This window comes from Canis lupus, chromosome 27 (assembly GCF_011100685.1).
Source record: "Canis lupus familiaris isolate Mischka breed German Shepherd chromosome 27, alternate assembly UU_Cfam_GSD_1.0, whole genome shotgun sequence".
NCBI classification, from domain to species: Eukaryota; Metazoa; Chordata; class Mammalia; order Carnivora; family Canidae; genus Canis; species Canis lupus.
The window spans coordinates 14,976,434-15,001,385 of NC_049248.1; the positions used below are offsets into that span (position 1 = coordinate 14,976,434).

The 24,952-nt window shown below is 34.9% G+C and overlaps 1 protein-coding gene across 3 annotated transcripts in view; it reads left to right on the forward strand.

The window, feature by feature from the left end:
- PTPRO (protein tyrosine phosphatase receptor type O) overlaps window positions 1–24,952 on the forward strand; it is a 241,447-nt gene that overhangs the window by 129,598 nt on the left and 86,897 nt on the right. For all 3 annotated transcript variants that reach the window (XM_038576903.1, XM_038576902.1, XM_038576904.1), the window contains exons 2-5: window positions 3,502–3,775; window positions 18,774–18,932; window positions 21,370–21,522; window positions 23,191–23,634. In XM_038576903.1, coding sequence (XP_038432831.1) covers window positions 3,502–3,775; window positions 18,774–18,932; window positions 21,370–21,522; window positions 23,191–23,634 — 1,030 coding nt within the window. The remainder of the gene's footprint in view (window positions 1–3,501; window positions 3,776–18,773; window positions 18,933–21,369; window positions 21,523–23,190; window positions 23,635–24,952) is intronic.

A 24,952-nucleotide genomic window follows, 5' to 3' on the forward strand; every position in this document is an offset into this window, starting at 1 on the left:
TTACTCAGATCCTATCACCAATACCCAGCAAGATACCTGACACAAAGTTGGCGCTCAGCTAATGTTTATTTGTTTTTGAGTTGATAAAATGGGTAGCTCTCCAATGTGAATATAACATCAAGTGACCATGATCACAGAATTCCTTAGAGTTGTGAGGTTAGTTCAATGAATGCTTATAGAACATATATAGTTGACAGGTCATTGAGGGATTGAAAACTTCACTAAAACATAAGAACCTTTGAAATACAACTAATATTTATTAGGTTCATCCTATTAGCATTTTTATTAAAGCCATTTAATTCTTACCCAAATCCCATGAGTTATAGGAATCACCCCTGTTTTAGAAATTAAGCAGATGAAGTTAAGTTTTTCCACATTGTCAGATAATAGGCTGCAACAAAGGAATAGAAGCTCAGGCCCTCTGATTCCAAGTCTGTTGCTGTGCTCTTAAGCAGATTATTTAAACTCTCTAAGTAAACTGGGGAGAAAGACACCTATTTTTAAAAATTGTTGTAAGGAAAAAAGAAAAAACATTTAAAATGCCAAGTGCAAAGCCTGGTCTAGATTAGGGGATCAATAGATAACAGTTGCTGTGTTTGTCAGAGATGCTGGAAGACTGCCTACGATGTCAGACTGGAACAGATCTGAGGCCATTTCTCTCTTTGTCCCACATTCCAGGGACTCATCCTGCATTTTTCTCCTCTTTAGTGCTGCCCACTCTGTCTTCGTCCAGTAGCTTCTATCCCATAGGACTGGCCATAGGGTAGGCTCCCGGGCTCCCTGTTCCTTGCTAAAGCCAAGCACCCATGCCCCCTTTGCTGCCTTAAGCAGCTTACCTCTAGTTCAGGAAAGAGAAATACCAGGAGACATAAGGATCTGTGGATCCTAGACCTTGTTCTGACATCAATTAGCTTGTGTGACATTTGCACCGCTGCTCTTTCAAGTGTGAAATGAGGGTGTTGAAGCGGAGAAATTTTTATATTAAATTTTAGTATGCAAAGGAAATTTCAGTAAAAATATTTTCATCGCACAGTCAAGCAATACTATTACCCAGATTCAAAAAAAAGTCTTAAATATTTCTCTATCCACCAAATAAATCAAGGCTGACCTTGCCAAAGTTTATCCATTTCTCTAACTTTTAACTCTTCCTACTTGCTGTACATCTCAGCAGGGATTACATACCTGCAGCATACATTCAGAATCTTCTCCTGACTATAGATTCCAGGAAAAGCTGAAGCACAGAGGACAGAAAAGAAATAGCATGATGACATTTCTTTAGGCTCACTGCCTAGACTCACTTGGCCTGCTGCCTTATTCTCATTAGTCCCACTGACTGAATCTGATTAGCCTACCCTGATTTATTTTTGGCGACTGGGGAGCACATGGGCCAATGCTTATTTTCATGGCTGATACAATCATCCCCAAAGCTGTCGTTAGATTTTGGAAGATTAGTCCCTCTCCCTGGAAGACTGCGCTGTCTAAGAAGCATCATGACCCATTAGATATATATTTCTTAAACACTTTGGAAAATTGAGTCTATGTATCCCACTTTTCATTATCACAAAATTTTGTTGTTTGCTACTAAAACATAGAGCAAAACGTTCTTAATTAATTCTGAACCTAATGTTTGTAAACTTACTGTTTTCTAAGATAGTGAATCAGTTTCTGTAACCAATAATGAATACAAGCCAGAGTTGATGTTACTGGATATAGGAGGCTTGGTTTAGCCTTACGATTCCACCTGGATCCCTGGCAATATGAGTGGGTCACATTTTTTGTATGTTTGTTTTGTTTTCCAAAAGTACACAGTTTTAGAAACCTACCCCCATGTGTCCGACGATGAGATATAATGTGGATAGAAGGATATTTTAAAAGTCAATTCTTACAGACTGATCTGTATTATAGAGATCTGCTCAGGACTATCCAGATCACAGAGCACCTTACATATGCCAGAAGTGGTCCTGGAGCTAGAGATGCAGCTAGAAATAAGATACAGTCCCTCCTCCTAAAGAACTTAGGGTCTAGTATGGTTAGAATATCATGAACACAATTAAGTCTACTAAATGTTAACAGAATTAAATTTCTGTTAATGGCCAGATATTCTACAAATACTAGGACCTGTAAAAACTAGATTTCTAAAACAATAAGAAAAAAATCAGTACATTTTTAGGAACATGTTAGCCTCCTTTAGGATACTAATTATGTACTGTATTTGGCTACTGACAACATGTGAGCTATCATTAGGTTAATTCTAAGAGGCAAATGTCCACATCAGCAATTCTTTCATTTACTTAACAGAGACTTACCAGTTGTATTCTGTGTGTCAGACTCAGTGTAAGGAAAACAAGTCAAGAGGGAAAGACAAACAGACGTGGAATAATGGATCTCAGTTTGGGGACTCCTGTAAGTTCAATGGTTAAGAATGCAAACTAGATGCGTGATCTCGGGTGAGTGACTCAATCCTTTTGAGCCTCAGTTTTCTTAACTACAAACTGACTTTGAAAAAAAAACATAACCTATCAGGTCATTTTGAATATTAAATGAGATGACTGTATTCATAGGCTACCTAGCTTTGTATCTGGATCCTGGCAAGTACTAAACAAGTTTTAGCCATTGTTCTGTCCCACTTTCACAGAAGAGAAATCTGAGGCTCAGAGCAGTGAAATAATTTCCCTGAACCCCGCATACCCAGAAAATGAATTAAAAACAAAGCAGCAATGATACAAAATATATGAGTCTTGTGTGAAACAAGAGAGCAGAAGGACTATTCTGCTTGTACAGTATGGGGAAGAGTCAGAAAGGAATATTTAAACCACACAATGATTTTTCAGATACCATCTATAAACATTTATCTAGACACTTAGAGGAGTTTTCATTCCTCTAGCCGCTGCCTTTTCCAAAGATGGCAGTGATCCTCAGTCTGGTTCCCTCTTCAAAGAGCATGTTAGCCTCTCTTATTAAGGATTGGCTAACCTTTAATGAAAATGAGTATCTCAGGATTCTCAGTCCTGACTTTTTTTTTTTTTTTCCAGAACTAACAGGTGAAAAGTGAGAGAGGAAATAACTGCCTTGACATTCTTCTAGAATTCTCCTAGGACTCCCACCGCATTACTCCTTCCAAAGTAAAATAGAGTGTTCCATCCATATAGTTTCTCCAGCATAGCTGAAACCAAGACTTCTCTGGAAGTTAAGAGCCAAACTGATTTTCATTCATTCATTCTTTACTCATTTCCACAGTGCTTATTTTGTGTTGGTTACATGACACAATCCATGAACCTGGTGGCAGCTTTTCAATGGAGAAGAACCAAAAGTAATAGCTTGAGAAGATCATAAGGTCATAAGGGGGTTGATCTTTCTCTTTCTGCTTTTCCTTGAACACTAAAATACCCATGTGATGCTTATCACAAACATTAGTTTTGGAAAAATTAGCTTAGCATAATTTTATTGCTAATTATCTCAGTTTGACCCTCATTTCCTTTTTTTTTCTCTTTTCTTAAACAGAATGCCACAACATTCCATGTAACTGTTCAAGACGATAATAGCATCGTTGTCTCTTTAGAAGCTTCAGATGTCATGAGCCCATCATCTGTGTATGTTGTGAAGATAACTGGGGAATCAAAAAATTACTTCTTCGAATTTGAGGAATTCAACAGCACTTTGCCTCCTCCTGTTACCTTTAAGGCTAATTATCATGGCCTTTATTACATAATCACTCTGGTAGTGGTAAATGGAAATGTGGTTACCAAGCCATCCAGATCAATCACTGTGTTAACAAGTAAGAATCGTTTGTAATATTGTCCTCTGTGTCTCTTTTTTGGGTATGTTCTCATGGGTCTCTCACTGAAAGTCAGCCCAGAATGGCAAGATCAGTCACCTTAAAGTCGATTGACATAAATTCAAAATTCTGCTTTATGTTGAGAACACAGTGTCTTGCCAGCATTTGATAATGTTTAACAGTTATCTGTAGTTAAAGGAAAAATCTGTTTTAAACCAAAAAAATAAAAAAATAAAAAAAGTAAACCTCAGTGAGGTAGTATATTTTCCTACTGAATATTAATTTTAGATTCATGATTGGACCATGTAGTTTTTTTGCTATATAACTTAATAGTATTATCATAACTAAGCTATTTTTTTTCCATAGCCCATAATCTCTTATTAAGCAATTTGGGTTTTGAGACAGTGAATTTATTCAAATTTAGCCTGCTCAAAATTAATTGTGCATTTTTAGCTAAGAGAAAATAAAAGATATTAGTTATCAGTTTCTATTCTTGACCTCACCTGCCAAATAACCATGGCTTCCGCTGCCCAAGAAAAAATACCAAGAAAAAAACAAATCATTGGCATTTTAACCTTCAGTAGTTGATATCTTAAAGTATTGATGCTGATATTAGGAATTTTTAGGAGTAATTTTAACTATAGGTGATTTTCACTTTTCTCTCTGGGACTTTAATACCTAATCTCAAAGTAAGATATGCAACTCTACCGCATATGTTGAAGTATGTGTTAGAAGAAAAACTATTATCTATAAGATGGTAGAGTTTACCACTGAAGCAATTTAATGGCTCAGTGAAGTTCTTTTTGTTTATTGTTCTTCAGTGTAAATTTGCCAGTGGCTGCGATTTTCTAAATACCAGTTATATGCAATCATTTTCACCACAATTAAGGAAAAAGACAGTGATATTGTTCTCTTGGGATAAAAGGAAAGAGAAACATCAGAAGCAAGAACTGAGAATCAAGCTGGAAGACATGTTTTTAGTATGTCTGTCAAAAATTAATTAAAGTTTCCTTTGGCAGAGTCCCAGAATCAGTATCAAATCCTAAAAATTAGGAATGGAATGACAAACCCAAGACCTTCAAGGTTTACAGATATAATGAACAAATCTAGGACCTAGTAGAATTAAAGGAAGAACCTGCCTGTTCTAAAACACTGTTTTAAACAAGTTGCAGAGAAAGGTGAATTGGGAGTTAATAGGTCCAAGGTAGCAGATCTAGGTGTTTGATGGCTGTAATATAATTCCTTTAAATTAGAAACTCTGCCTTAACTCATCTTCATAATCTCGTAAGTACCTAGCATGAACTTTACAGTTAATAAGCGATCAATAAATATTAATTCAATTCAGTTGAGCAAGTAACGGGATAAAGAGCTGGGCAAAAAAATACTAAGGCACAAAGCAAAATAAAAGTATAGTTACTATTGCTGAACTAACATTCATTAGCATGCACTCAGCCACTTCAGATCAGAAAAGCTCTAGCAGTCAGCCCTTTAGCTAATGGTTCATAAAGACATTTGGTAAGTAAGTAAATGATAAGTAAATGATAAGTAGGTACTGTATAAGAGATATTTTAGTGTGAGCAATGAGTTGCATTTAAAATGCAATGTTTTTATTTTTCTTTTGTGATTTCTTTTTCGACATATGGTCTGGGAGGTATGTTGTTGAGTATCCAAAATTTTGCAGTTTTTCAGAGATTACTTTAAAATTGTTGTGATTTATTGTATGGCCCCAAATATGGTCTGTCTTGGTGTGTATTCTGTGGGCACTTGTTGGGTGAGGTTTTGATAAATGTCAATTAGGTCAAGTTGGTTGTTAAGTCTTCTCTACCCTTACTAATTTTCTGTCTACTTGTTCTAATAGTGACAGATAGTGGTATGTGAAAGTCTCCAACAATATCTATAGATTTGTTTATTTCTCCTTATACTTAGTCTATGCTTTACATATTTTGAACTTTACATGAAGCTTAAAGCTTTAGATCTTTAAACTTTTAAGATTAATATGTCTTCTTTTTTATTGAGGTGTAATTGACATATAAGTTTCAAATATACAACACAATGATTTGATATTTGTATATACTGCAAGATGATCACCACAATAGTCAAGTTACCATTGTCACTATTCAGTCTCATTCTTTTTCTTGCAATGAGAACACTTAAAATTTATTCTCTTGACAACTTTCAAATATGCAATACAATACTATTGACTATAGTCATTATACTGTACATTACATCCCCATGACTTATTTATTTTATAACTGGACGTTTGTACCTCTTGACCCCCTTCACCCATTTTGCCCACTCCATGACCCTTCTCTCCTCTGGAAACTGCCATTCTGTTCTCTGTAACTATGAGTTTTGCTTTGTTTTCTTTGCTTTTTAGTTTCCATATATAAGTGAAATCATGCAGTATCTATCTCTAACTTATTTCACTTAGCAAAATATCCTTAAGTTCCATCAAGTTGTTGCAAATGGCAAGATTTTATTCTTTTTTATGGTTGAGTAGTATTCCATTGCATATATATACATCACATCTTCTTTATCCATTCATCCATTGGTAGGTGCTTAGATTGTTTACATATCTTGGCTATTGTAAATAATGGTTCAATGAACATGGAGGTACATCTTTTCAAATTATATACATCTATCTTATATATATCTTTTCAAATTGGTGGGGGTTTTTCCCTTTGGATAAATACCAGAAGTGGAATTGCTAGATCATATGGTAGTTCCATTTTTTATTTTTTTAGAAATCTCCATACTGTTTTTCACTGTGGCTATGCTAGTTAATATTCCTACTAACAGTTCTCAAGAGTTGCTTTTCTCCACATTCTTACTAACACTTGTTACTTCTTGCCTTTTTGATAATAACTATTCTAACAAGTGTGAGGTGATATCCCATGGTGGTTTTGATTTGCATTTCCCTGATGCTTAGTGATGTTGAGCATCTATTTATGTGCTTTTTGGCCATCTGTATGTCTTCTTTGGAAAAAGGTCTAGTCAGATCCTCTGATAATAATAATTAGTAATATTATATATATATTATATATATTATAATAGTAATAGTATAATAATAATACTAGTATAATAATACTAGTATAATAATACTATACTATACTATACTATACTATACTATAGTATAATAATAATACTATAATAATAGTATAATAATTAGTAATATTATATATATATATATATATATATATATATATATATATCACTAATTAGTGTCCTTTTTTCTCAGCTTAGAGAAGCTCTTTTAGCATTTCTTGTAAGGCCAATTTAGTAGGGATGAATTCCTTTAGTTTTGCTTGTCTGGAAATGTTTTTTCTCTTTCAAATCTGAATGATAACCTTCCCAGATAGAGTACTCTTGGTTGTAAGTTTTTCCTTTCAGCATCTTGAATATATTTACCACTCCTTCTGGTCTGTAAGCTTTTTGCTGAAACATATGTTAATATTCTTATGAGGTTAATATTCTTATTTGTATGTAACTTCTCTTGCCCCTTTAAAGATTCTCTCTTTCTCTTTAACTTTTGACATTTTAATTATAATTATAATGTGTCTTGAGTGGATGTCTTTGGGTTAATCTTATTTAATTTTCTGGGCTTTCTGGATCCAAATGTCTGGTTTTTTTTTTTTAGGTTAAAAAAGCTTTCAACCATTATTTCTTCTCAAGAGTTTTCTGCCTCTTTCTTTTTTCTGGAACACCTAGAATGCAACTGTTATTCCACTTGAGGCTGTCTTATATGTTCCTTAAGCTGCCTTCATTTTTAAAATTTTTTTTTAATTGCTCTGTTTGAATGAGTTCCACTGCTATGTTTCTACAGATCCTTTCTTCCATTTTATTAGTCTCTATTGAATCCTTGTAGTGTATTTTTCAGTTCAGTTTTTGTCTCTTTCAACTCTGTGACTTCTATTTGATAATTTCTTCATTGAAATTTTCAGTATGTTCATTCATTGAGTTCAGTGACAACTTTATGATGGTTACTTTGAACTTTTTATCAGGTAAATTACTCATCATTCGTTAAGGGTTTTTTTTTATTATTTTATCTTGTTCTTTTGTTTGTAACTTAGTCTTCTGATTTCTCATTTTGCTTGACTCTGTATTTGTTTCTATGTATTAAGTGAAATAGCTACTTCTCCCAGGTTGGAAGGAGTGGCCTTGTGTAGGGTATGAACATTATTGTTCAACTTTGCCCTGGCCCTTGGTTGTCTCTTGAATCTTTGTGATTGTCTAGGCAGCCTGATTTATTCTTGATAAGTCTCAGTTGGTGAGGGTATGCTAAGATCTGTCAGTGTTCCAGAGGGAGGGATTTCACTCAGCACCTCATTTAAGGCTGATTGAAAGCCATGCCCTCTGGCAGTAGCTTTTAAAGTATGAAAGTATGTACTGTCCTGTGGGACTACAGTTGTTAACCCTGCTGTCCTCCAGACCAGGTGATCTGGAAGTGTTCCCTGGACAACAGTTGCCCAAATCAGGGCTCCAAATAACTGTATAAGCTCCTTTCTGGACTAGCAAGTGGTAGCATGAATGAAGGAGGTTGAAAAAGCAGTGTTACCTGACCTAAGTTCTTTAGGAGCACCTCCACAACCTCTAGATGTGTGACAAACCTGAAGCCTGCCTCTCAGGCTGAGACAAGTATATAGGCCTGTGTCTGCTGTTGTATTGCAGTGTACTGTCTGTACAGTACAGTACTGTGCAGTGCCCTGAGGTTATTAACCTGCCAATAACTGTTTCTTCAATTGTTATAGTTCTGTAGGACCCAGGAACACAAGTGTCTTGGCCACCAGAGCCAGGTGATTAAAGAACATCCCCTGTATGGACTGTCTGAGCTCACTAGCTTTAGGGAGGCAGTGGGGCAACACAGGGCCAATGCACATGCACCAGCTTTAGCAAGATGTGACCTTTTTATCTATATGCAATGGCCCTCTTTATCCCAAGAAATATGTTTTGTGTTGACATCTATTTTGTCTGCTATTAGTATAGATATTTTCATTTTCTTCCTAAGTCTTTTCATGGTATACTTGTTTTATCCTTTTATTTTCAACTGTTTGTCTTTACGCATTAATGGGTTTCTTGTATTCGGTATAGAGCAGGACTTTGCTTTTCTTTCTAATCTGAAAATCTCTGTCTTTTATTTTTTAAAAAATCTGTTTCTCAATCAGAGTGTTCAGACCAGCACTATCTAACAAAAATAGAATGTTAACCATATATGCATATTATGTTTGGGGGTAAACACATTTAAAAAGTTTCTGAAAATGTGAAATTAATTTTAGTAACAGCTTATTTAATCCATTCCACTTGAAATATTACTAATTCAATATATAATTAATATAATAGTTTACACATTGGGGCACCTGGATGGCTCAGTGGTTGAGCATCTGCCTTCAGCTCAGGGCATGATCCTGGGGTTCTGGGATCAAGTCCAGCATCAGGCTCCCCGCAGAGAGTCTGCTTCTCCCTCCTCCTATGTCTCTGCTTGTCTCTCTGTGTTTTTCATGAATAAATAAATAAATAAATAATCTTCAAAAAAAAGTTTACACATTTATAACCTTTATGCCTAAATTTATTAAAATTAAAAGAAGTTGCAAATTCCTCATTTTTTAAATTAATTGATTAATTTATTTATTGAAAGGTTTTATTTATTTGACTGTGAGAGAGAGAGAGAGAGCGCACAATAGGGGGAGGGACAAAGGGAGGGGGAAGAAGCAGGCTCCTCACTGAGCAGGGAGCCTGATCTGATGCAGGACTTGATCCCAGAACTCTGGGATCATGATCTGAACTGAAGGCAGATGCTTAACCAACTGAGCCACCCAGGTGCTTCACACTAGCCTCATTTTAAATGCTCAAAAGCATATATGGCTAGTGGATATCAATGTTGACAGTGCTACTTTAGAGCAATTTATACTTAATGTAATTATTTATACTGTTGGATTTCAATTAAATTTACCATATTGCTAGGCTGTTAGCGTGGGAGGTTGAGTCAAGTAGGGTTTAGGGTATTAGTCACATTCAGTTCACACAGGTTTCACATTTTTCTAATATTGCCTGCCAGCAATGGTGGAGTATATTCTCAGTGTTCCAATTCTACCCTCAGTATCAGCAAGTCCTGAATGCCTGCATCACAGAAAGTCCCCATGATTTTGCCCCCTCCCTCACAATGGATTTCTTTTGCTTTTTACTAGTGCTAAGCTTTTGGTGAAGATAGGTGAGGTTCTTGGTTCTCCTGGTTCAGCTCCAGGCCTGGGCAGACCTTGTGATCCTAAGTGGGGAATTCTCAGCATTCCTACCCTTCACTATACACTGACAGCCAGTCTACCTCAAATCTGTGGAAGGTTTTGGGTTGGAGTTTCCTGCCTTTTCCCCAGTAGTAGAAATCTACTTTGTATGAGTGCATACTCATAGGTCCAATAGAGTTTCTGCCCCTCTCCTAGGACCAAACTCTTTCACTTCTACCCATCCCTCAGAAGGAGTTATATTTTCCTGAAAAGTTGGAGGGAAAGATGTTTCTGCCCCTCCCCAATGCCTTAAGGCTTCTGTTTTGCATTCAAGGGAGATGCACAGAATTGAATAAGGTTTCAACCTGATCTATCAGTGGTGCAAATTATTGTCTCTTACCCTCAGTATTCACTTGAGTACCTGATTAAAGCCCACAATAAGAGCTAGAAATAAAGTGTGGATTCCACTTGTGTCTGAAACTCTGAATCATTCTAAACTAGTGCTGTCCTAGAATGTTTGGATGCTGGAAATGTTCTATATCTGCATTGTCCAGTACAGTAGCCACTATGTTTAATTTTATTTAGTATTGATTTATTCTAAGTTTAATTAAAATAGCCACAGGTGGCTAATAATTATTTTATTGGACAGAACAGTTCTAAACTATCATTGAAAACATACCCAGCCTTTAAGAATTCATTAAAATTTATCTTCTTTCCTACTTTAATGGAGCCCCTCTCTTCCTGTCATGTTCTGCTAAAGGTGAAGCAGTTAATGTCCCTTCTGCTTGCAGGGAGCTTGTCACTCTTAGGTATTTAGTTCATTTGGTTGCTTTGTAATCTCATATCTCTGATAGACTCAAAAAATTTTTCTCATAGATTATTTGGCTTTTTCTTCTTGTTGAGAGTTGAGAGAGTGACATTGACCTGTAACTTTCTACATCCTAAGTGGAAAAGGAAATTTGCATTGAATGCTAAAGAGCAAAAATTAATTAATGATGGTTTCTTGTCTTTCATATTCTGTCTCATTTTAAAAACTCAACTATAACATCCAAGATTTTAAAAGGGATAATAGGTTCAGAATATAAGAATTGGGAATTAAGGCACAAGTATTTCTGTGACATTAAGCATGAGGTGATATTAGATGACATTTGGTTTCAGTGCCCTCCTTTAAGAAAGAGGGAATTTTAAAAACTACATAATGACTAAGATTAGTTTTGAGCTCTAAAATTACCACTATTTGTCAGTTAATGATGTATTTTTATCATCTTTATTTTTATAAGGGGAAGCTTTTTTTAAAGTTTAAGAAACATTCATAGTATCTGCTCAAGGAGATGACACATTGCTCTTGAGAATAAAAGGGTACATTTGTTGCAGGCATTTATTGTGTGTTAGATGCTTGTCTTGATGAAATAAGCAGTGACAAAGCAATTGGCCCTGAGGCAGTCCTTTGATAGTTCTCTATACTTGTTCTGAGTCTGATGCTCTTAGAGAAGGCTGAGAAACATGGCAAAAAATAAATTCAGCACAAATAAGTCATTTGGCCAATTCAAAGGAGTTTCACAACACTTAGGGTGTGACATCTGATTAATATTTAATTGATTAAGAACTGTCAGCATATTGCCTGAACTTTAGAGAGAAGTCCTTTCTTAATAAATAAACACATGAAAACAATTGCTTAAAAATAGGAGAAATGTTATTTACATACTGCTGTCTCATGTATTAGTAAAATCTGAGAGATAGTAGTTGTAAACATTGCAGAACATGTTAGAGAAACCCTACAAATATAGTGTTATGTATTCTATAATATATTGTACAAATATAAGCCTGTAATCATACATTATACAAATATAAATTCATGTGTTATAAATAAAAATAATGCACAAATTTTTATTTTATTTATTGTATACATTCTATATGTCATGTCCTTCATACCCATACTGACAGATGGTAAACTAATGTAAAAGGCGAACAAACCATTAAAAAACATGATAAATGGTAGAGGAGAATTATGTGAGAGAGATTGCTCAGCCTTCCTAGAGAATATTGGGAAGGCACCTCAGAAAAACAATCATTGAGAATGTAGTGAAAATTTGCTAAAAGAATAAAGAATGAAAGTGTTAAAACAGAGCCAAAGTGAATCATATTTGCAAAGAATGGAGTTTTGCATAGCATGACCCTCTTGTGAATTGCAAGGAGTTAAGATGCCAAGCTTCCATGGTTCTAGAAAATAATAAGAAAAGTAGTTATAAAAATTGGGAGGAACCTTGACTACCTTACAAAAGAGTTTAGACTTTATAAGTGATGAGGAATGGTGACAGATACAAAGAAAGGACATAATAAGAAAGCTCCTTCTTAGAACTGTAAGTCATAGGATCCTCAATTCTGCGTTGGAATGGGCAGCTATTTTGAGTAGTGGTCCAAAGTATGAACTTTAGAGCCAATAAAGAAATCTAGAAACCATATGTGATGCATTAGGCAGGTTATTACTTTCTTTAAACCTTAGTTTTTAAATGTTTAGTCTATCTCAGGGGTTAGCAAGCTTTTACTATAAAGACTTAGGTAATAGGTATTTTAGGTTCTGTGGGCTTTACATTCTGTTGCAAATATTCAACTCTAGTGCTGCATCACAAAAGCAGCCATAGGTGATACACAAGCGAACAAGCATGGCTGTGTTCTAATTAAACTTTATTTAAAGATACTAAAATTTGAATTTCATATTATTCTGATATATCATGAAATATTCTTTGGTTAATTTTTGTCAACCATTTAACAATGTAAAGGCCATTCTTAACTCACAAGTCATACAAAAACCAGTGGCAGGCCAGCTTTGTCTTGGGGGCTGTGCGTTTGCTGATTTGGTAGAGGGTATTGAAAATAGAGTAGTATTTTCTAATGTAAAATATATTAAAATAAACTCCTTAACAAAATGTGTAGCACTTAATATAAGATTGATAAATATAGGGATCCCTGGGTGGCGCAGCGGTTTGGCGCCTGTCTTTGGCCCAGGGCGCGATCCTGGAGACCCGGGATCGAATCCCACATCGGGCTCCCGGTGCATGGAGCCTGCTTCTCCCTCTGCCTATGTCTCTGCCTCTCTCTCTCTCTCTGTGACTATCATAAATAAATAAAAATTAAAAAAAAAATCTAAAAAAAAAAAAAGATTGATAAATATAAACAATGCCAATGCTATAAAACAGAAAATTACTCAAAGGATTGGAAGCAAGGGAGAGTCAAAACAGGGCAAAGTCAGTGGCAGATTTAAGGGAGATTTAAGGGATTTAAGGGCAGATTTAAGGGAGACACACTGACACAGAGCATCAGGTAGACTGTAGGCTTAGAAGTTTTGAGCAAAAACAAGTAGAAAAAATTAAGATCAGATTGGAGGCAAGAAAAATAACTTAGAAAGCTGTTGACATATTCCAGGAAGTGGTGAAGACTTGAACTAAATTCATGAGTGTGATAGTAACCATGACTCTTGGACCACCGGAGGTGCCAGCTCACCTCAGTGGCCCGAATGGATAGAGCTGAGGTTGGGTTCCAAATGACCATTTAAATTTATGTTAGGAGCTCTGGCCTGGGACTTGAGATCGGTCCCTTTTTTCTATTCCTGCTATCAGAAAAAAAGATGATCATATTAAACATCATTTAAAGCTTTTTAATTAAAATTAAAAAATGGAAATTTAACATTAGCATTTATTGCAAACATAATACAGTAAATATCTGCTTCTGACACACTCTGCTCTTATCACAAAGCAAATAGAAAACCAGAAGTATATTGGTAGGCTCAAAAATAAGGTAGTTGTCTGTATGAATCAGAAACAAAACAGAAACTCCAAGTGGGGAGATAGGCTGAAGTTCTGGGGCCTCTGTTCTCTGCATCTGGATGAACACAGCCTTGATCTTGTACCCCAACAGAGAAGGATTGAAATGCCCCATACCAGGTAATGCATGGAGCCAGCCCTCCTACTTACAGCAGAGATTCTTTCTGCTTGTGATAACATTATAGATGGAGGCCTTGGGATGCAGGAAACATGCATTCAGTCTTACTACCAAGGACCAAATTTAGTTACCCTCTGGCTCAAGGAATGAATTTGTGATAGCTGGATATATTGTCCACAATACCAAGAACCTCAGAATAATATTAAATGTCCTGGTTCTAAACTGGGAGCTGCAGTGTGCTGAATGGAAGCAATAACTAAATTGTCTCAACAACAAGAATAATTAGCAAGAAACAGGGCAATAAAAAATCCTAAAATTAGCATAGGGCCTGTATATCAAAACACAAGAAGAAATCTATTTTTAAAAAATAGACATCTAAACAACAACTATGACATTGCAGATTATGTTTTGTGTAGCAATTTGAAAAAAAATTTACAGTATGTTATGATGTTCAAAAAGATAAATATAAGAATTCCATCCATTTAAAAGGATTGAAACATAATGAAGAAAGATTGGCAGAAATTAAACAAAAATGCATCAAATAAACATAGATTAAAATCTGTTAGAAATGCAAAATACAGTCATTTAATTTAATATTTAATGGATTAGGGCGGGGGGGTGGGGGTGAATGGGTGACGGGCACTGAGGGGAGCACTTGACGGGATGAGCACTGGGTGTTATTCTCTATGTTGGCAAATTGAACACCAATAAAAAATAAATTTATTATTAAAAATTAAAAAAATATTTAATGGATTAGATTAGGCAAAATTCACTTAATCAAATTTATATTCAATCAAAAAACTTCAATTCATGGGATAAATTCTGTACTGATAACAGTTAAATAGTAAATTGAAAGGTAATACTTTGTGATTGCCTCATAGTTTAGCACAATTCTCAAATATGAAGGTGGGAGAGGCTTTAACTAAGGAGGTTAAGGGTTCCAGAAAAAAAGAACGGAGTGACTCAGATGGTTAAGCGTCTGCCATGATCCAGAGTCCTGGGATCAGAGCTCCATATTGAGCTCCCTACTCAGTGTGGAGTCTGCTTCTCTCTCTGCCCCTCCCCCCACTCCCTTTCGCTCTCTCTCTCTCTTTCTCTATCACTATTTCTATCTCTATCTCACTTCTCTCTTTCAAATAAATAAAGTCTTTAATCTTTTTTTTTTTTTAAAGGAAAAGAGAATGGAAGGAATAATGGGCACAATATTTCAAGAATTGACTATGAAAATAAGAGGGCTCCTGGGTGGCTCAGTGGTTGAGCATCTGCCTTTAGCTCAGGTCATGATCCAGGTGTCCTGGGATCGAGTCCCACATCGGGCTCCTTGCATGGAGCCTGCTTCTCCCTCTGCCTGTGTCTCTGTCTCTCTCTCTCTGTCTCTCATGAATAAATAAATAAAATCTTAAAAAAAAAAAAAAGAAAAGAAAAGAAGAGTGACATGTATCCACAGATTGACAAGTGTCCAAATCACTGGTAAGGTAATTCAAAAATAAGATCACATCTAGATATGTGATGGTGAAACCACAGATTATCAAGGATGAACAAAAAGCTTAGAAGTTATTAAAGGGGAAAAAAAGCATAATATCTACAAAGAAGTAAGTGTTAGACTGACAGAAGTTTTCTCTTCTACAATAATTGATTCTAGAAGACAATTGAGCAATAGCTTCAAAGTAATGAGAGGATATCTTATAATTCTGTATCCACCTAAACTACATCAAGACTAAAGATAAAGAACCTTTCCAGATTACAAATCCTAGGAGAATTTAACTCCTAGGCCATAACTTAAATAACTACTAAGTGATATGTTTTAATAAGGAAAGTGAATCATAAGGAAGGCATAGGACACAATTGAAATAAAAATGACAGTGATAATGCAGTATATGACAAAAATTGCATTACAAATTATCAGAAAATATGGAAAAAGAGCCCAAGAAACAGACAAAAGAACCAAACAATTTTAAGAAAAAAGAAGCTGAATGGTCAGTAAACATAGATAATCAACTTCTTTTGTGAACAGGAAATTAAAACAGAGGCAAAATTTCAGGTCTCAGAGTGGCAAAAACTAAAAAGGCTGATATTAGCAAGTGTTGGATAAGAATATGAAGAAAGAGGGACTATGATACACTGTCAATAGAAATGTAAACTGACAAAGTTAGAACACATTTCACAATATCTCATATAATCCAAGATGTGCATACCCTACAGAAACATGTCGCAAGACATTTATTGCAACATTGCAACAAAAGTGGATGATTGTAGCTAACAAAATAACAATTAAACTGTATAGTTTGTATAATTCTAAAGTGAACACTAAAATAAAGTTTCTGGAGATACTTGCATCAAGATGAACAAATCTGAAAAGCACTGATAGTTGGTAAAAGTAAGCTGCAGAATGATTCATATAATATGAGATCATTAACATACTTTAAAACATGCAAAATAGCATTCTGTATGGATGTTGGATACATATAAATATAAAAGTAAAAATCACATCGAAGATAAGCATCAAATTCGGAGAAATAATTTACCTCTGACCAGGGTGGGAGACAAATGGGATCTGAGTAAGTTATATGAGTGATTTTCAAATATATTTTGTAATACTTAGCTTTTTGAAAATAGAAAAACCTGAGGACAAAAAAAGGAATAAACAAACAGAAGTAATAAATAAATGATTCACATTTTCTAACAACTCTATTTCTCTATCCAGTCCAGCCTGGTTCCTAAGACAAGAAATGGAAAAGTACATGGTGGCTAGCAGAGAAACGGTTATTGAATTAGGTCAAGATTTAAATCTTGTCATCATTGAAAAACACTTGAGTAATAACAGCTCTGGTTTATAGCACATCACTTAATTTCTAAAAAGAAAAATAATGAAGGATGTCACTGGAGAGAAAGTAAACTATTTTTAGAGAATGCATTTGAATTCTATTGGAAATAGTAATTCTTGGATTGAATATAGCTTAGTAATGCCCGGGCTTGAATTTTAGAATTTACAGCTGACCTAGGTCACTTATGTTGAAGCCGAGAGAACTGTAGGAAGCAAACATCCAAGGAGGCATTTTGAAAATTCTTAGTTTAAACTTAAGTCGCTTGCAGCAGCAGCAAAAAAAAAAAAAAAAAAAAAAAAAAAATCACAAAATAAAATATCTATGCTGTAATCCTCATCTCTCTTGAATTTCAAAGTTGGGCCATGGCTTTGATGTGCAGACGCCAGGCCCCAAGGCAGGAAAGATTGGACAGACCTCTCACTTCTCTTTCCAGTAGACAGAACCCTGGTGAAGATGAGATACTAGACGGCAGCCGTGGAAGAGTCTCTGCTCTGTGGCTGCTTTTTTTTGTTGTTAGCTTTCATTTTGGTTCCCTTAGATCCAGAAGCAGTAGGTGGATTTGTTAGACTCTGTGGGTTAGTAATTAGACTGGGTTGAAAGAAAGACATTCAAATAGTTCAAAACTTTTGGGGAGGATTAATCAAAGAGAAATACACAAGAGTCTTCTCGGGTTGGTTGAGTTATTTGTTTACATGACACAAGTGAGTTCACTCTGTAAATGTTACCTTCAAGCAAGAAGACCTAGGACAAGTCAAAGATAGAATAGAAACATTTAACCAGAGAATACAGTATGTAGCTACTGGGACATAATCACAATATATGCTATAATCTGAAGACTTTTGATAGATGTTGGTTTGGTTTTTAAGATAGTTCCAGGAAAAATCAAAGTTTTAACATGCTGCTTCAGTCCTTCCTGGATCTCTTCAATCAAAAGCAAAAGCTGAAATAGATTGCGATCCTAGAGAGCAAAATAAAAAATATTTACCTACAGATTAAGACAAAGTAGATACTCGATACTCATCAAATAAATTAAATCAAATTTTGACATCCTATGGTATTGAAACAAATTTTAAAAGTGTAAAATTTAAAGTAAGGATATTGCTTTCATTTAGGCTGTAGAGAATCCTCTAATGATAAAACTTTAAATCAGAATTATTTTTGTCTGTAATACAATAGTTGACTCCAAACCAAATTATTTAAAAGATTTTCTCACATCAAACAAATGAAAGTAAAACTTATCCAACAGCTCCTTCAGAAGGGTGAGGGAGCTCAGTCATTCTTACAAGAATTTTGTTGAAGAATGGGATACAGAGGAGCTATGGACGTACATCAAATTGCAGTTTTGAAAAATGAATATTTTAAAAGTTTTGTGATATATTAACAATTCAAGCAAAATACAAATCCACATTTTTAAAACTTCTGTAGGAAAACTGGTTTGATAAACTATAGTTCTCACAACATAAGGTGGTTTGCGATATTATATTTAATATAGAAAAATAAGTACCAAGTTTACAAAAAGAAATAAATGATCACATAAACATTTACCCTTGGGCAGAGCCAAAATGTATTTTTTGTTACTGGCCTGTTATTGATATCAAGTTTTCTTGGCTTGGAAAAAAGAAAAACGAATTAGGAATTTGGAGATACAGACTCTGCCATGTATTTGTTAAATTATCTCTGCCAAATAATTTGAAGTCTCTGAGTCCTCATGGTTATTTTTATCTATTGAATGGCAATATTCATGTTTGTTCATCCTAGATCTCTGGGTTGTTGCAAGAGGCAAATGGAAAAATGAATATGAAATTTCTTTGAGAGGCACAACCCACCACATAAATGTACTTTGTTAATTATTGCTGTGGAGAACAGTCAACCCATAAGTATGGAGCAGTTTAGCACTCATGGATAATAAAAGTGTGTAAAGTGTTCTGATAGGTGTAAGTTTTGGTACTTCAAGCACTGAAAATGGCCTTTCTTCCTTTTTTTCCACCTCCCCTTTGCCCATTTACTTCTCTTTTGCAGAACCACTACCTGTAACCAGTGTTTCAATATATGACTATAAACCTTCTCCTGAAACAGGAGTCCTGTTTGAAATTCATTATCCAGAAAAGTATAATGTTTTCACAAGAGTAAACATAAGCTACTGGGAAGGTAAAGACTTCCGAACAATGCTATATAAAGGTAAGAAGCAAAAGGAAGGGGTGATAAATGAGGACTACTCTTTTTACATGATGTTTGCCAAATGGTTTTCTCTCTTGGTCTCAAGAGGTCTTACAATTCACTATCTGATCATGGAAGAACCATTAAAAATAGTTACTTATTTCTGAAAATCTTGTTTTGAGGAATCTTAGAACATCTGGTTTGCTAGAGTCACATGTAATATATAAGCACAAGAAATAGTCAAATTATTATACTTGTATGTTAGTTTTGCCAAAAGCAGCATGTCTGGTACAAGAAATAAATTTGAACCTAAACTTAGAAGCATCTCACTTGTTTCCTCCTGAATATGTTAGAAGGTCATATCTAGAACTAAGGAGCAAGAAAGTTACCTTCCACCAAGTTTCGCTTGGAGGTGGTCCAAGATTATCCTCAAAAGGGAATGATAATGCTTTTTGGTTCCTTTGGATGTATGTATCTGTAGACCAGCTAAATGATTGCATGAATATACAAAAGTTGGTTTTATTGTTTGTACTGGCTTGATAGGGACCCTGTGGGGAGAGGAGAGAAAGAGAATCCTACGGGAATCAATCATTTTGAAAGAATCCGGTCGCCTTCTCTGAGTAGACTGTTGGGGAGAAGATGGAGAGGGAAGAGAAGGAGGAAGTCCATTCAACTCTATTAGGAGTGAATTAGGATGGAAAGGACTTAGATACTCTCAGGATCCAATACCTTAACATTTCTCTCTGAGAGCATAGATGATGGCCATCAAAGTTGACTGGTTGTAACTGGAAATACATATCGGTGAGATGGAGAATGGGTACTGAAGCACACAAGGCATAATATCTAGAAAAGTGTCACTTTGATTTGCTACTTTTCCAAATTCATTTCTTCTATGGATTTCTTTTTTATAAGACATTGTTTACAATGCACACAGTGAATTTATAGTTTTTGTAACTTAAAAAAATCAAATAAACATAAACAGACTCCACAAGTTATGGCATTTTTAAATTTTCAATTAAAAGATATGTGCAGATTAATAAGTGGGGCTTTATTTTTTTTTTTTTTTTTTTAGCTTTGAACTTTTATTTATTTATTTTTTTTATTTTTTTATTTTTTATTTTTTTACAGTTTTATTTTTTTTTATTGGTGTTCAATTTACTAACATACAGAATAACACCCAGTGCCCGTCACCCATTCACTCCCACCCCCCGCCCTCCTCCCCTTCCAACACCCCTAGTTCGTTTCCCAGAGTTAGCAGTCTTTACGTTCTGTCTCCCTTTCTGATATTTCCCACACATTTCTTCTCCCTTCCCTTATTTTCCCTTTCACTATTATTTATATTCCCCAAATGAATGAGAACATATAATGTTTGTCCTTCTCCGACTGACTTATTGATCACATGCAAATACCAGTTTGTGAATGATTGAAAAGCATTCTCTGGAATTTTTGCTGAATTAAAAGCTAGGAGGTTTTTTTTAAATTATTATTATTTTTTATTGGAGTTCAATTTGCCAACATATAGCATAACACCCAGTGCTCATCCCACCAAGTGCCCCCCTCCGTGCCTATCACCCAGTCACCCCAAACCCCCACCCACCTCCCCTTCCACTACCCCTTGTTCATTTCTCAGAGTTAGGTGTCTTGTGTTTTGTCAAAAGCTAGGAGTTTTTTAAAAAGTCAATCTGCTCTCCATTTTAAGTTAATTGATTTTTAAATTTATTTTTGGCTTTTAGTTCAATAAGTGGTACTTTTGGTTTCTTTCCCACATTTCTTCCTAATTTGGATTGGAATCTTATTATTTTCTTTAATGTTTTCCAAATAAAATTTTTCTTTCTTCTTTCTTTCTTTCTTTCTTTCTTTCTTTCTTTCTTTCTTTCTTTCTTTCTTTCTTTTCTTCTTTCTTTCTTTCTTTCTTTCTTTCTTTTTTCTTCTTTCTTTCTTTTTTTCCTTTCTTCTTTCTTTCTTTCTTTTTCCTTTCTTACTTTTTCTTTCTTTTCTCTTTCTTTCTTTCATCATGTGTAGATAAACCATTTTAATTTAAAATAGGCCAGTTTTTACAAGTAAGCCTAGTAAAAGCATGCCTTATAAAATTACTTTTTCCTAAATCATAAAATAGCAAAATATCTTTGATTTTTATCATAAAGTAAATGGCTAGCATAAACCTAATGTCTACAATTTCGATATGTTATCTTCTCCATTTAATAAACCAAATGTTCCTATAATAAAAACTTACTTCCAATGGTATCCAATTCTTGTAGAAAAAAGCTTTTCAGGATTTTGGATCTAAAGATCCAAACTTTCATCTCTAATTTTATGCGAATTTTGTATTACTGACCATGCCAGAAGTTGCAGGAAATAATATCTTATGGCTATTTAATCATAATTGTTTAAAACTTTCTAGAAGTATGTGGCATTTAGGAGACCAAAAGTTTAATATGATTGTTTTTATTCTTCTCAGATTTCTTTAAGGGAAAAACAGTATTTAATCACTGGCTGCCAGGAATATGTTATAGTAATATTACTTTTCAGCTGGTATCTGAAGCAACTTTTAATAAAAGTACTCTTGTGGAGTACAGTGGCATCAGTCATGAACCCAAACAGCATAGAACTGGTAAGTCTTCTGAAGAATTAGATTTGTTAAAAGATAATTAAATCATATATTTGTTGCATGTATACTTTCTATCGTTCTGAGAAAAATACTGTTCTAGAGCGAAGAAATAAATATATATTTTTACTACTCTAAAACAAATTATCAGTGTAAAAGGAACTGAGTAAAATATTTAAAAGAAAAATATAAAATATGTCAATGTAATCATAGATTTATAATATTTAAATTGGAAAAAAGTACATGATACTACCAAAGGTTATAATTAAGTAACTTAACTTGATGAAGTAGACATCAGTTATTCTATAACCTGGTAAAATTCACATATGGCTGTAAAAATGATAGGTGTACAGAATATCACATTATTAAAGGAAAATATTGGGATTCAGATGTATGTCTAAAACTTGTAGTGTTTAATTATTGTAGCATCATTAATAGGAAGCACTGTTATAGGATGGATGGATGGATGGATGGATGGATGGATGGAAGAATGGATGGAAATAATACACACATTCTAAATGCCTGTCACCAATATCAAGATAATTGACATTACCCATGCCTAATGTACCCAAATCACTCATTAGGAATGTTGGAGAGGCCTTTTATATGGACATTGGGAATGGGGATTGTAATAGGTCACCCCTGAGACTCTGCTAATCTGAATTCTAAGATTTCATGATTTTCAATAATCAAGCCAAGTCAAAGAAACTTTACAGCTGAATAAGTGACTTACCTCATGGCAACATCTAAGATTCTATTTGTATTTTTCATTATTCAATTTAAGTAAGGAAACAATATCAGTTGAGTGACTTCTACCTGGAAGTTGCTCTAAGTATGAGAGAGATGAAGACAAAGTCTGGTGAGATTTGTTTCCTGTCCTCAAAAATGATAGAGATACAATACAAATGGCCTGTCCTTCAAGGCAGATTGTGATAAATGTCCTAGGAGGTACAAAATTATATAACTGCACAAAGGAAGGAAAGATTAATTTTTATTAGAAGTTCATGAAAGGGGTGATATTTAAGCTGCTATTTGAAGAATAGGTAGAAACTGTTGTAGGTAGACCAGACACTGTGCCTTCATAATTTTCTACCTCTAGAAAAGTATGCTTCCATAATTCACAAACTAATTTTGTGCCTGTATGTTTCATTCTGTAGAGGTGAGGAGTGAAGCTAAATTTCTAATATTTTGCTAATGTTTCTAAAGGTATATATGCAACTCTCCTAAATATAACTATGTCATAGGGAGAATTTTTATCTTGATAGCTAAGTACACTATAGCTGCTTTTTTGTAAGAAATATCCAATGGCAGAGACTCAGTTTTTTTAAAAGGCGATTTTGATAAGCTGAAGAATATTTACACAACTCTGCTTTGGACATGGTTAATTTACCACATGGACAAGCATACTGTCATTAGTTAATGTATATCATTAGTTAATGTATCTGAAATATGAGTGGTGATACGCTCATGTGTGCACATTATGCACAAAATCTTAGATAAAGTGTATTTGACACCACAATAGTTCTTGATGTAGGTTATCTTTATACAGTAGAAGTAAAACTGACCTCTACTTTGTAAATCCACTTGTGTATGTGTATTTGACTCACTTATAGATTAAGTATTCATTATAACAGAATTAAAATTACTTGAAACTGAAAATTCCCTCTCTTACAGCCCCTTATCCACCTCGAAATATCTCGGTTCGTATTGTAAACTTGAACAAAAACAACTGGGAAGAACAGAGTGGCAATTTCCCAGAGGAATCGTTCATGAGATCCCAAGATACAGTGGGAAAAGACAAACTCTTCCATTTTACAGACGAAACCCCCGAAATTCCCTCTGGCAACATTTCCTCTGGTTGGCCTGATTTCAACAGCAGTGACTATGAAACTACATCCCAGCCCTATTGGTGGGGCAGTGCATCTGCCACCCCCGAAAGTGAAGATGACTTTGTCAGTGTCCTTCCCATGGAATATGAAAATAATAGTACGCTCAGTGAGACGGAAAAATCTACAGCAGGATCTCTCTCATTTTTTCCTGTACAAATGATACTGAATTGGTTGCCACCCAAACCACCCACCGCCTTCGATGGGTTCCATATCCACATAGAAAGAGAAGGTAAAGTAATAGGAAGTCAGCAAAAATAAGATATGGTGTGGAAAGGAAAGGACATTGAAATATGTTAAACCTAAAATATTTAGAAAAAAAAAAAACTTGATGGCAGGCAGTTAATATTTAAAGAAAAATTGTAAAGAAAGGGAAGAATTTAATTGAGTAGCAATGCCCATGAAGACTAGAAAACAAAATTGAATAGGCAGAATCAGAATTCAAGGTTTGGGTAGTTTCTACATTGCAAGTACTAATAACTTGTGTATATTTCACTACCCAATATGTCATGGGCCCCAGGCTACTGAGGAAAACCTTATGTTTGGAAAGATTTTGAATTAAAGTTCCAACCATCACAAATTACAAAATATGCTAGAGAAGTTTTCTGTTTTCTAAAAGATTTTATTTTTTAATTCTTATTTATTTATGATAGTCACAGAGAGAGAGAGAGAGAGAGAGGCAGAGACACAGGCAGAGGGAGAAGCAGGCTCCATGCACCGGGAGCCCGACGTGGGATTCGATCCCGGGTCTCCATGATCGCGCCCTGGGCCAAAGGCAGGCGCCAAACCGCTGCGCCACCCAGGGATCCCAGTTTTCTGTTTTCTATACACGATTTATGAAGCATGTAGCAAAACAATCTGACAAGAAGGCTACTTTCCCAAGAGCATCAGCCCTGTGTCCTCATCTAGCCTTAGGGTGTGCCTCTGGGGAACCAGCAGCACTCCACATTTTTCCCAAAGAGGAGCTGGTAGTAAAATAGAAAATGCACAGCCACTAGTATTTTCAACATAGCTGCTGTGTATCATATCCATTGATCCAGCATCTGAGAGCCATTCTTTGCGTTTTAGCCCACTAATTTCTGAAAACCAGGGCTCTGGCCTTTAGTTAATTTAGGTCACAAATCACATCTAAATTATTGTTTGTTAGGTTTTTATAGTTATTTGCTGTTTGTTTTGTTTGTACAATAACATATTTCATTTTATACTTTCCGGTCTAGTAGTTCGGGTGGCAAAGTTGTCAGGTTGTCAATATTTGCAGTTCAAATGATAACTGTTTTTTTTCAGGGTAGGGCATTAGTACCATATAGTATATTATATTACATATTGTTTGCCTTATTTTATTTAATAAATAAGACACCAAAATCTGTGGATTCCTCTATACTGGATTATAGAGCAATCGACCATATTTAAAAACCGTATAAAATTGAAATCCTTAAAAAAAAAATTGAAATCCTTTGTCATTTCCAATTATTTGAGTCAAAAGTTTTCACATTTACCTGGAATTACTTGTATAAAGATGTCCGTCTTCATCTGCTTTTAATCTTTTATTT